This window comes from Propithecus coquereli, unplaced genomic scaffold, assembly GCF_000956105.1.
Source record: "Propithecus coquereli isolate 6110/MARCELLA unplaced genomic scaffold, Pcoq_1.0 Scaffold92, whole genome shotgun sequence".
NCBI lineage: Eukaryota > Metazoa > Chordata > Mammalia > Primates > Indriidae > Propithecus > Propithecus coquereli.
The window spans coordinates 4,832,557-4,845,725 of NW_012155507.1; the positions used below are offsets into that span (position 1 = coordinate 4,832,557).

General features: G+C 35.6%; 1 protein-coding gene across 1 annotated transcript in view; it reads left to right on the plus strand.

Annotated features, from left to right (window-relative positions):
• Positions 1-13,169, plus strand: part of TENM1 (teneurin transmembrane protein 1) — a 566,532-nt gene that overhangs the window by 253,179 nt on the left and 300,184 nt on the right. The window contains exon 5 of the mRNA XM_012664836.1: positions 678-916. Coding sequence (XP_012520290.1) covers positions 678-916 — 239 coding nt within the window. The remainder of the gene's footprint in view (positions 1-677; positions 917-13,169) is intronic.

Genomic DNA, 13,169 nt, shown 5'->3' on the forward strand with positions numbered 1-13,169 from the left:
ATATGTAAATAGAAGTGTACTGATGTATGCAACATACTTCAAAATGCTTAAAAATTAAGATGGAGAAAGGAATGGACAAATGGATAAATATGTGATAAAGTGAATATAGTTAAGTGTGGAATCTAGTAGGTGAATATAGAGGTGTTTATTATAAATTTCTTTCCATTTGGCTGTATGTTTGATAACTTTTATAATAAAATGTTGAGTGAATATATGACTGTGAAAGCTAATCTCTAAAGTTTGGTAGTGAGGAAAATCTCAAACACTGGTATCCAGGCCACTCTAATTATTAAAATGCCTGATGATACATCTCTTTCTGTTTTGGAATCAGCTCTTGAGGATCATATTTAATGAAAGGGAGAAGTGTAGTGTATAATATCAATGTGGGCTGTTAGCACTCACTAGCCAACAAGTTAGGGAACACAGAACTCCTTTCTTCCTCTTAAAAGTCTAAACGAGAAAAGCTCTACATGAGGAAAGAAAAGAAGAAGAAGAAAAGAAGAGAGAGAACACCAAGGACACTTTAGAGAACCTCTTGGGTATATGAAAATTGTGTTGATCCCCTCCCAGTTCCCCTGAACTTTGGCATAGCATGATTTTGGGAATTAATGGAGTTTGGGTTTTTGTAGTAACTGGCTTTGGTTTTTATAGCCCAAACTTTTGTTTCCTTTTCGCAGGCATTTCCTGTTCAAACATGGATCTGGTTCCTCCGCTATCTTCAGTGCAGCCAGTCAGAACTACCCTCTGACATCCAACACCGTGTACTCACCCCCTCCCAGGCCCCTTCCTCGAAGCGCCTTTTCCCGGCCAGCCTTTACCTTTCACAAACCTTACAGATGCTGCAACTGGAAGTGCACAGCATTGAGCGCCACTGCAATCACAGTGACTTTGGCCTTGTTACTAGCCTATGTGATTGGTAAGCCCTTTCTTTCATGCCTCATTTTTCTTCTTAATCAAAGTCTTGTTTTGTTTGTGGTGGGAGTGCAGGTTTCTCTCTCAACTTTGGGACGTACAAATTTGGACCAAGGCTTAGTATTATAAATAACAAATGGATTTCTAATTAGATTTTTTTTTCACTTCCTAACCTTAAATACTGCTGAGGAGAGTAAGAAATGCTCTTTGGGAAGAAATATTTATACTACTAACACATCCTTATTGATTGCAATTACTGTAGTTAACCATTTTCCCTTCAATTAAAAGGTTGTTATGGTTTTCTCGTTAGAAGTCATAAGTACCAACCTGCTATAGCTTCTTAAATTATAGTTAAACAGTAATACTACTACTGAATTTTCAGGTAGCAGTTTCATTAAAGCAGTAGTTATATGGAAGCTATCAGAAAATTCAGTGCACAATTTCTTCCCAAGAATTCAGATTTTTACACTGTGACCAAAACCTGTATTCTTCTTTCACTAGGTAAATGGCTGCAAAATTGTGTGCTTACTATGTTTGGAAAGATAAAGCAGAAAATGATCACAAGGAACTCTTTCCACTTTTAAGAAAAATATTGTTGTTGTTCTTGAGTCACCCTGATTAAAGTCACCCTCATTTGATAGCAAATTGTGTTGATTTTTCTAGGTGGCATTTTATTTTGACTGAATATTAATTTCTTTGCTTGAGTGGTTTTGCAGCCTAAAATGAAAATTAACTTAAGAAATGTGTATTTTGTGGAAGCACTGTTTCTAGAATGAATAGAATGTTGTGGTAGAAAACAAATTCTATCCAGGTATGTCACTGGTAACTTCTTTTCAGGTTTAACCCAGTTTCCTAGTTGAAGCAGAATTACCCACTAAGACATGATGAATATGATTCTGAGAGGCAGATAAAAAGAGATTTAGACTTTCTTATAATTGTAAATAATAAAGTATATTTGGTTGATTCCCATTTATCCAAAATGTGAACAATAAGAAAGTTCACATAACAAGTTTATGTGGGAGTCATAGAACAGAGGGTGGTAAGTAAATAAACAGATATATTTTGTAGGAAAGCCACTAATGATGTAAACAGTATAGAATCATAGCCTATGCTGATGTTCATGAGTCTCTCTTATATTTTCATCATGCAATCTGAATATATTTGAACAATGCTTCTAGTAAACATGGGTGATAGTACCCTATAATGTCAAAAAATGTGTCTCTTATCTGAGCCATTTCAGGATAACCCAACGTGTGTGTTTATTTGGTTTGCAATAAACTGTAATGAGAAATATTAGTGAAGGGATGGAGGTGGGGGATGAGAAAGTACTGCAACTCAAACATAATTTTAATATGAAATCATTCAAAACAAGGAATAATTTGAGAAGTTTAAATACATTAAAGGCCCTTTCAAATGCTTTTGTTCAGTTATGAAACAGATTCTTATTTTATGGATTATTTTCTATTAACTTTTGCTGTATAGAGAGATAATGTTTTAGATGTAAGATTTAACTCCTGGTCTAAACAAATCCATGTAATAAACTCTTTATTAACAAGTTTATACTACGTTCAAGACTATATTTCTATTTAAATTTATTATGGTGGCCACTCCTATATCAATTTATCATATATTCTGTGACTTCTTTAATTAGGTTATATATTTATTCATTTTATAAGTGAAAGTAGAGCATTTCAGTTATTTAAAGTACTGCCTTTTTATAGGGTAAACAGTGGCATATTAATTGGGCATGGCAGTAAGACAATATAGTACAATAGTTACAAGCATGGATTTTCAGATCTCTGCCACTTATTAGCCACCTTAGTCAAATTACTTAACCTTTTCATGCCTGCATTTCCTCATCTATAAAATGGGCTTAAAATAGTACCTATAACACAGGGTTGTTCTGATAATTAAAAGAGTTACTATAACTAAAGCACTTAGAATGGTGCCTAAAATATAGCAGGTAGCCTATAAATGTTAAATATTATGATTATTATTACCATTAGTATCATTATAATTATTATTCACTTTTAAAATTCACTAGTTCCCAGAATTAACCATTTTGTTCATGGCTGTATCCCAGCACCAAAAACTGCCTGGCACATAGCAACCCTGACAGTAAAAGTTTGTTGAAAAAAATGAGTTATACTAAGCACTTTACTTATATTAGCTCCTTTAATTCTAACAACAATCCTTAAGGGTAAGAATGAGTATTATATGTATTTTATAAATGAGGAAACTGAGGCACAGCAAAGTTAAAAGGCTACCTAGGGCTGGGCGCGGTGGCTCACGCCTGTAATCCTAGCTCTCTGGGAGGCCGAGGCGGGTGGATCGCTCAAGGTCAGGAGTTCGAGACCAGCCTGAGCAAGAGCGAGACCCCGTCTCTACTAAAAATAGAAAGAAATTATCTGGACAACTAAAAAAAATATATAGAGAGAAAAGATTAGTAGTCCCAGCTACTCGGGAGGCTGAGGCAGGAGGATGGCTTGAGCCCAGGAGTTTGAGGTTGCTGTGAGCTAGGCTGATGCCATGGCACTCTAGCCAGGGCAACAGAGCCAGACTCTGTCTCAAAAAAAAAAAAAAGAGGCTACCTAGATATCCCATTGAGATTAAGAGGTCGCATCACTAAGAAGTGAGGATCCTGAGCTTCAAGCCAGAGCTGACTATCTCAAGAGCACATAGTCTTGAGCACTAGGCCTTGCTGCCCTTCTCGCACTGAAGTAAACTTTACAGATCATTTACTTCTCGGTCTACTAAATAAATCTGCCAGACCTTTTATTTCTTATTAAATTACAAATTCAACTAGATATACCAGGTCATCCCTTGCACTGGTGAGTGAAACTTAGGTTGCTTGATTGGTGAGAGATATCTGTTGAAATCATTTATTGGAAGATTTTTTTAGATACAGAAATATCAGGCTAAATGCTGGCACAGTATGTTGAATGGGTCCAATGTGATGAGATGTTTATGGTAAACACTGTAACTTTGTTCCTGGTTCTGTCATGAAGTGGACATTATGTGACTTTGGATAAATCAGTAAAAATCTCTTCTTTGATTTATCCCATCTGTACCATATTGGTGACCATCTCAGAAGGGTAGAGTAAAAACTCATAAATAGGCATTCAGGTGAAAGATGCCACATAAGAACTGTAAAATACAAGATGATTTTTAAATGGGTTTCTGTGGTTGAAATAAAAAAGTATTGTATTTCAAAATATGAAACCATTTCACTCTTGACTGTTGCTGAGTCTATAAGAGTCATGGTTTTTTTCCAATCCGCCTTTGCATTTGCTGTATAACCCAAGTAAAATCTTTCACTGAAATGACTTACTGCTTGTTTCCCGTGCAAATTCCTTTCTGCTATTTCATTTTCCTCTATTATCCATTATACATAACCTTTAGATACTAATGGCTGCATGCTGTGCTGCCCTCAATCCACTAGGGGAAATCACATCGATATCAATGGGACATCAGTAGACATTCTGTGCATTATGACTCTGTAAGTGGTCATTGGAAAGTAGTGGAAATCCAGCACATGAAAAGCCAGAGCTGGGTTGTTCAGCCAACCAGCTCCATCCCCACACCTACCCACTATGGGTCAGAAAGAAAATAATTCCTTTGAAAAGGTTTTGAGGTCATAAAATTTGCTGAAGAGAGGCATGGAAAGATACTGATTATATGAAGATATCATGGAATGGCTATTGTCATCACTTCCCCATAAATCTGTAATATTTTCCATCTGAATCAAAAAATATGTCCTTAGGCTTCATCCTCTCTGAGATTTTGGCATCAGTGATGTATCAGTGCCAGTCAGAAGCGCATTTGCTTGAATTTACAAATAAGCCATATGAAGTAGTAGTCAGGAAGACAGATGACCATATGCAAGGCATCAAGGGAAGGCGAGGTTAAGGTACTTCATCAGTGGTTGTGAAGGGCACAAACACAGCTTCTCTGGCAATCTTTGATGTTTTGATCAAGTTTTTCTACAGTCAGCAGTTTATATAAGACACAACAGAAACTCTCAGGCAGTATAAATTCACAGGAATACATTGTGCCTGGGGTCAAATGGGCTGTTGCATTGAATGAGTAGGGGAGTAGGGTTTCTGCTCTCAGACCCAATGTCATTAGTTAATGACATGGATGATCCTTTTCTGTTGCCATGAAATTAGCAGTAATTCATACCACCTTCAGGAGATTTAGGTAGCATTCAAACTCTACAGATGAAATAATTTCAGTCTGTAAATCTTGCCATGTCATCCTATATGGCCCACGTGTAGAAAGTTGACCAGAATGGGTATTAACAATACAGAACTAGAAGAGAGAGAATATTGAGCACAGTTCTGTGATCCAAAGTTTAGGGATGAAACTATTCAAGAGGGCAAAGGTCTTGCTTCACATTGTTCTCTGCACCAAAATTGAGTAACACTGATTTTAGTGCTTTCTTCTGCCCCCTTTATACTGGCCCAAATTGCCCTACTTTCTGGGCTGTTATTACAGTGGAGTAAGAGAGTACAAAAATAATAGAATGAGAAAAGTGGAGTGTGTTCATTTTTCCCTCCTCACAAAGAAAATGCAAATACCTCACTATATAGGGAAGAAATAAAATAAAATATGGCATGTTTTGATTTTGGAACATTTAAGAACCTAGATTTTTTAAAACAAGATAGAAGTGGAATTTTCCCCATTAAATCTAAATAAACAGTGCCCCCACAGAATTGTAAATATGCTTATCAAAACCCAGTTCTTTCACTTACAGTACTAACAACTTCATTAATGTCTCTCTCTCTGCCTGAGTTTCCTCATCTATAAAATGGGAATGTTAATAATACCTTATTCAAGAGTTTTCTTTATAATTAAATGATTTGAAGCTTGTAAAACACCCAGGACATTGCTTAGCAGATTGGTGGTTATTATTAGTGGAACAGGATTATTATGAAGATTATTATTTTAAGCTGAGGTACGCATAATGAGCATACAATTTATCCTAACATAAACAGCTTTTGTTTCGCTTCTTTCCAAAGTCATCTAAAACAATTTTTCAAACCTTGAATGTCTGTCTCATAAGAATCCTCTAATGAGTTTGTTGTTTGCTTCTGTCTGGTCTCAAATAGCTGTCATTTTGCCTTTATTCTACTAATTTCCCTCTTCCGTGGTGTTTTGACCCTTCAGATGGTTTTGTATTTTTATCTGGAGGCCATATCTAGGTTGAAACACATTTTCATTAAAATGCATTATAGCTTATAACATTCAAGAAATGACTCAGCATAAAATGCTAAAAAGCATTTTACATTATCCTATAGACCATTATCAATCCTTTGGGTGTCATGCTTAATATTTATTACTTCTTCCAGTTCACTCTGATGCACCCAATCATGATAATAATGGCAGTTTCTGTGTTAGCATTGACTTTTCCTCCTATTCATGAATCTACCAACTTTCTAGCAATCTCTCTAAGCAAGAATCTGGAAAACGGTGGTATAACTTCATTCTAATTATAAATCTATCATCCATGCATTTATCAGAATCCTTCTTTAAAAAAGATTTATAGATTCATCTTACATCACCTTTTGGTGTAATATGTTCCATAAGTTTTATCCCCACCATGTTAAGTGGCACTCTTACCTGTCATAAATAAAAGTATAAATCCAATTCAAATTAAACATACTAAAATGACAGGATGAACCCGTGTCACATACAACTAATTTCCAGAACCAGAGTTAGCTCCTATTGCTCAGAATAAAGGCATTTTGATGAAAGGCAAATACTATACTTAATTTTTTTCTTGGAACTCAAGCATGCTGTGGATTTAAGACATAGAGTAAGAGAGATAATTTCTTGGGTGAATGAGTAGTGGATACTAAACACATGTCTTGTATAAAGAGATGATTTTATTGTCTCAAGGAGAGCCAGTCACCCTACTAAGTATTTCTCATACAGCACTTTCTTAGCCTGGGTAGGGAAATAAATATGAGACTCTGTGAAATAGATAAAAATCTACTGGAAGGCAGATTAAAAGGAGACCAGATAGTAGGTTAGTAATTTTGGAGTTTTGTGTGCTTAAGCAATTTTAGAATAGCAAGAATCAATCTTGCAAATTCAGAAAAAAAATTTCTCTCAAGAAAATCGAAGACTTCAAAGTAAATAATTTGAATTCTTTTGCATAAGGGAGAAATTTAGTTCTTGTTTAACTCAGTTTATCCCCACCCAAATTATATATATAATATATAGAGAGATATGTTATGTGAATATTTTTAGACCCACATTGCATAAATCATTAAGCTATACTTACTCTGAAGTGAATAAGAATAAACTAAATTAGAGCAATAGCTTTTAAACAGATGGCAGGTTGACCCATTTTAAACTTCAGAAATGTGACTGAATTCTCATATAGAACAGCCAAAGTAGGGAGGGCCAATGTCACCAACAGAAATAATCTGATTCATCACAGTCAACACTAAGCGGTGACATCTTACAGAATAGGGACTTATCCGTTGAGGTTCACCAATATTCCCTTCATAGAGAAGTGAAAAAACATAATATGTTTTAGTAAATACAAACATGTTAGAACACCTGAAAAAGCACAACATGAAAGATCTAGGAGGGTGGCAGGAAATGAAGATGGCAAGCAGGAGCTTATCATGAAAGGTGTTTTAAGCCACGGTAAGGAGCTCGAAATTATTTCCAAGAACAAATGGAAAATTTTTTATGTTTTTTCATTAGGGCAAGAAAATTGTTTGCTTAGATTTGCATTTAGAAAAATCACTCTAATGGCAGCATTGAAGTTGGGTTTAGCAGACAGTATGATGGGGGTTGTAAAATTGAAGTCATAGAGATAAATTAGGAGACTATAATAGTCATACAGGTCAGTAATATTGAGAACATAAACTTCTGGGAATGGAGAAGGAGTAGATGGAATTGAGAAGTATTTAGAAGATAAAACACACTTGACTTAGTAACTGATTAGATGTAGCAAGAGAGAGAAGAGTTGTTGTCTGCCTTAGGAACTAGGTAAATAGCGATACTATTAGCCAACATAGAAAATGGAAGGAAGAGGTTTAAGGATGACATCGGACATACAGGAAGAGATACCTAATACATTATTTATTAAATATCTGGTCCTGAAACTGTGTAGGCATCTGCCTTTGAGGGCACCAAAGTTGTGGGAGTAGAGCAAGGAGAAAAAGAGGATGAAGACTGGAACTCTGGGGAATATTGATATTCAAAAAGCCTGAGGAAAAAGAATCTGCTAAACAGACTAAGAAGAAGCAGCTAGAAAGGTTGGAGGGAAACCACTTGATGATGGAGTTAGAATAGTGGTTCTCGATGTATGGTCTAGGGATTCCAAGACCTGTCAGAGGGTCCATAAAGTAAAACTATTTTCATAATACCACAAAGACATTATCTATCTTTTTCACTATAATTCTCTCAGGAGTGTACAGTGAAGTTTTTCAGAGATTACATGACATGTGATGTAACAAGAGATTGTATACAAAAGCATATACATGAATCCACCTGTATTTTTATTAAGTCAGATATGAAAGAGGTTTTTTAAAATGTAAAACAATGCCACTCTTCTCACTAATATTTTTTGTTTTGCAAAATACTGTATAATTATTTACTGTGAAACATGTCATTTATGTTAAAATGTAAGGGTTTATTTTTATTATTCAATAAATAAATAAATACTTACAAAAGTTATGTCTTAATTTCTAATACAGTAGATATCAGTAGATACAGCCCAGATCAACAAAAGCTCTTTGGCATGCTCAGTAATTTTTAAGAGCATAATGAGAACCTGAGACTAAAACATATATAAAGGGCTGAGGTAGAGAAACCAAGTATGTAGTGTTTCAAGAAGAATAATTAAGTGAAATACAACTATTTATTGTTTACACCAAGATGGAGGCTTGCAAGGCAAGTGCAGCAAGAAGACAGAAAGGATAAGAACAGTATAGTTGCTGGTGATAAAGTTTTTGAAGTGATTAGCCAAAGGATAAAATTTAGGAGGGAAGAAAAATAAAGGGAGGAAGTTAATGGTGTTAGGAAACAAGAGTTGGGCCCAGGTGTTTAGAGATCTTGATGATATTGTAGGGGAGTTATGGCTGTGAGCAAGCTGAAAGCTAGAAGATGGTCAGAGGGTAGTATATCAGAATTTCAGATTTCAGACTCACAGCACAAAAATGTGATTCCCCTATATATTTTGGACATAGTTAAGGAATAAATATGAGGAGCTCTTTCCAGACGAATCATTTGTTCAGAAAGGCTAGATTCTTGGCTAGATATGATCCCACAAGGTGTTCTTTCCTGGGTAGATTCATAAACCCATTAACAAATTACACCAAAGTACAGATAGCATTTAAATAAGAGCACTACTTTATATTTGATCCTCCATACAGGCAAGACCCATGTGGAATTCCGGATCACACTGTGGCTTCTCAAGAACTCCTTCCTTGGGGCCCCTGTTGCTCTCTATGGGGCAATAATGAGCAAATTAAGATGGTTCAAGATAACCCACTGTAATTTTCTGCTGACCAAAACCTCATCAAAGCATTGCCAATGTAGTTAATGTAGGCCTTATGTAACATATTATAGTTAACTTCCAGGGTAATTGCTTACCACAAGAGTTCCTAAGGAATGGCCTCACAAATGTTTGATTATTGGGTTAAATGTGGCAACAGAAAATTCTTAACTGGAAGAAAAGGCATATGATCAGGTGCTTTGTAAAGAACTCGTTCCTGTTTCATTTCTTTCACATTAAAAGAGCTTTGTGTCCTGATCAAATGATCAGGAAACTGAAGGCTAGCATATGTATGTAGAACATCAGAAGAGGTTGTTGAGCTCCCAGGTAAACCAGTTATGGCTAGGGCCAAAAATGAATACAAATGTGATTTTGACAGCAACCATTCTGTGCTACAGACAAGGCAGATTTTAGCCATTGATAGTCATAGATTTCATCAAATCAGCTAACCTATTATTTATGGTTGTAGACAGCATTCTTTTTTTTTTTGCTTTTTTTTATTTCAGCATATTATGGGGGTACGAATATTTAGGTTACGTATATTGCCCTTGCCCCTGCCCCGAGTCAGAGCTTCAAGCGTGTCCATCCCCCAGATGGTGCGCATCGCACTCATTATGTATGTATATACCCATCTCCTCCTCCCTCCTCCCAGCTGCCCAATGCCCGGTGAATGTTATTCCTATATGTGCACTTAGGTGTTGATCAGTTAAAACCAATTTGATGGTGAGTACATGTGGTGCTTGTCTTTCCATTCTTGGGATACCTCACTTAATAGAATGCGTTCCAGCTCTATCCAGGAGTATACAAGAGGTGCTATATCACCATTGTTTCTTAAAGCTGAATAGTACTCCATGGTATACATATACCACATTTTATTAATCCACTCATGTATTGATGGACACTTGGGTTGTTTCCACATCTTTGCAATTGTGAATTGTGCTGCTATAAACATTCGGGGGGCAGGTGTCTTTCTTATAGAGTATCATTTGTTCTTTTGGGTAGATGCCCAGTAATGGGATTGCTGGATCAAATGGTACTTCTACTTGTATCTCTTTAAGGTATCTCCATATTGCTTTCCACAGAGGTTGCACTAGTTTGCAGTCCCAACAGCAGTGTATGAGTGTTCCTATCTCTCCGCATCCACGCCAACATTTATTGTTTTGGGACTTTTTGATAAAGGCCATTCCCACTGGGGATAAGTGGTATCTCACTGTGGTTTTAATTTGCATTTCCCTGATGATTAGAGATGTTGAGCATTTTTTCATATGTTTGCTGTGTAGACAGCATTCTTAATTCAGTTTTGCCCTTTGTTCATTTAAGGAAGAACCTAGATTTTTTGTTTTGAACTTTAATTTTACATAGATATTAATATGGCAAATAATGATAACATAATTTTTGTATATATCATATCTGCAAATACTTTGCAGAATCAACTAATAAAATTATAGAGTTAAATGAAAATAATATTTAATAGAGAAAACAGAAAAGATTTGGGGTTTTACTTATAAAAAGCAGCCAAGCTAATACTAGTTGCACAATGCATAAGAGAAAGACAGAGAAATAGCAGCTGTCAAGAACTAGGAACAAGTATATTGTGCTATGAGAGCAAGTAGAAATTTTTGAAATGGAATGGTTTTGTTAAAGATCATGTGCTACCTCCAGACATAGTATCATACTGAACCCAAATCCTCTAAAGCTAACGAATAGTTCAGTGGTTTCCCCACTGCCTAGCAGAGAGCCAAGAATTTATATATATATATGTGTGTGTGTATGTGTACACACACATCTTTGATCATAACTGTAAAGCTAGCCTCAGTCAGTCTATAAGTAGTTGAATAGTCAGATGACTTTTGAACCTAGTTGAACTATTTGATTTTTTGGAGGTGAATGTTCTTATGTCACTGGGAAAATGTAATAAAGCATTAGACATACTCAATACTACTCCAGGCTATGATAGCACATGCTCAAATATTATTATATAGGATATTGCAGAGATCGCACTAGTTAAGATTTACCAACATAGGAGGCTGTGGGAGTATTTGAAAGCCAGATGATACAAATAGATCCTTTCTTTGTCATGCCTAAAACACAACCTGTTCCAAGATTGAACAAAACCCAGACAAACCATTTGTATCTTTAGTTTCTCTTTCTGTCTGCTATATGTTTTTAGTCTGGTTTCCCCGACCAAATTCTGCCCTTGGATTAGCCAGCATATAACTCTTCTTGCTGGTCAGCAACAATCTAGTCTTTTGAATAAATGAACTATTAAATGTAAGACCCATCAACAGAGGGGGAAACTAAATTTTAAAAATAAGAGATTCATTGGGCAATCACAATTAAATACACTTTCAAAAAAATGATAAATTGAAGAGCATCAAGTCCAGTGATAGGGATATCTTTTGGACTTAAGAAACATAATTCATTATTAGCATACATAGCAAACTGAATAATATTGTTCTATTTTTATAGGCAATTATAGTGCATATGTCTTATGTGATTTGAGTAGGTAGGAAAGAAATAAAAATATTTAGATTACTCACTGACTATCTCAGTAGCATTCCTGCTAATGAGGCCAAGGTCATTAGCTCAGTTGCTATTTCAATCTGTTAGCTCTGTTTTGTTTCATTACCAAAGCCCACAGTCTCAGTCTCTCTTTGTGCTCCATTCCCCAAATCAGGGAATAGTCCTGCCTTCTACTCCTTAACAAAACCTGAATTCAGAAATGAATCTGATGTGCTAGACAGGTTTTGCTTGGCACACAGAATTTTTTAAGTACTGTCAACAAATTTAAAAACTTAAGTCAAGAGATTTTACATAAAAATCTATGGTTTATATAAAATTTCTTGTTTCTTTTGAAAAATAGAAAGATCTGGTATTCCCAGATCTACATTCATCCATATGCTCACACATTAATTGAGTACCTACTATGTGCCAGGCATTATTTCAGTCTTTTGTGTGGCAAAAATAATGTGATAACCATTGACTGGGGCTAAATTGGGGCTGCTCCCTGAAGGACCATGAACTTTCCACTTGATCAGAATACACATCCCACCCTCTTCATTCTTATATTATCTGCCTTCCTTCTATGTAGACATTTAAGCTTACAACCATGTAATAAGATAATTCATACTGAAGTATAAATGGCTGTGACAAAGATAAATGTATTGTATCTCCCTTAGGTTATTTACATTTAATCAGAAGACAAAGTCTTAATCCAAGAAGGGCAAATCCTTGACATTGATGTCATCAATTCCCTGTCCCAGACATCAGTAATCAGATGCAACAAACATTCTTTCCTGCTGAGTCTAGATTCGACAATTAGAGTCAACTCAGAAGTTGAAATATATTTGCCATCGCTATTTTAAGCCAAAGAAATGAGATACTCATTATGAATTTCCAAGCCTTAGAAATCTAGGTGGAGAAATTATGTGAAAGATAAGAAAACATGCCTGAAAACACAACACAATCACCCTGTTAGTAAATCTGGCCCTGTTCAAAATTACAAATGATAGCCCTAACCATGACCCACTATCTCACAGATGCATGAAATTGAACATAAAGAACACCAGGCAGGTAAAATTATATTTTATCCCCATCATTAGAGACTCATTTCAAATGAATGTGCTATAGATACTGGGTACACAATGTTCAGGTGTATGTGTCTAGATATGTATCATATAAATGTAAAGATAAATATTAACAGTGAAATCTGAGTTCCCATAGGATAATATTGGCCCCT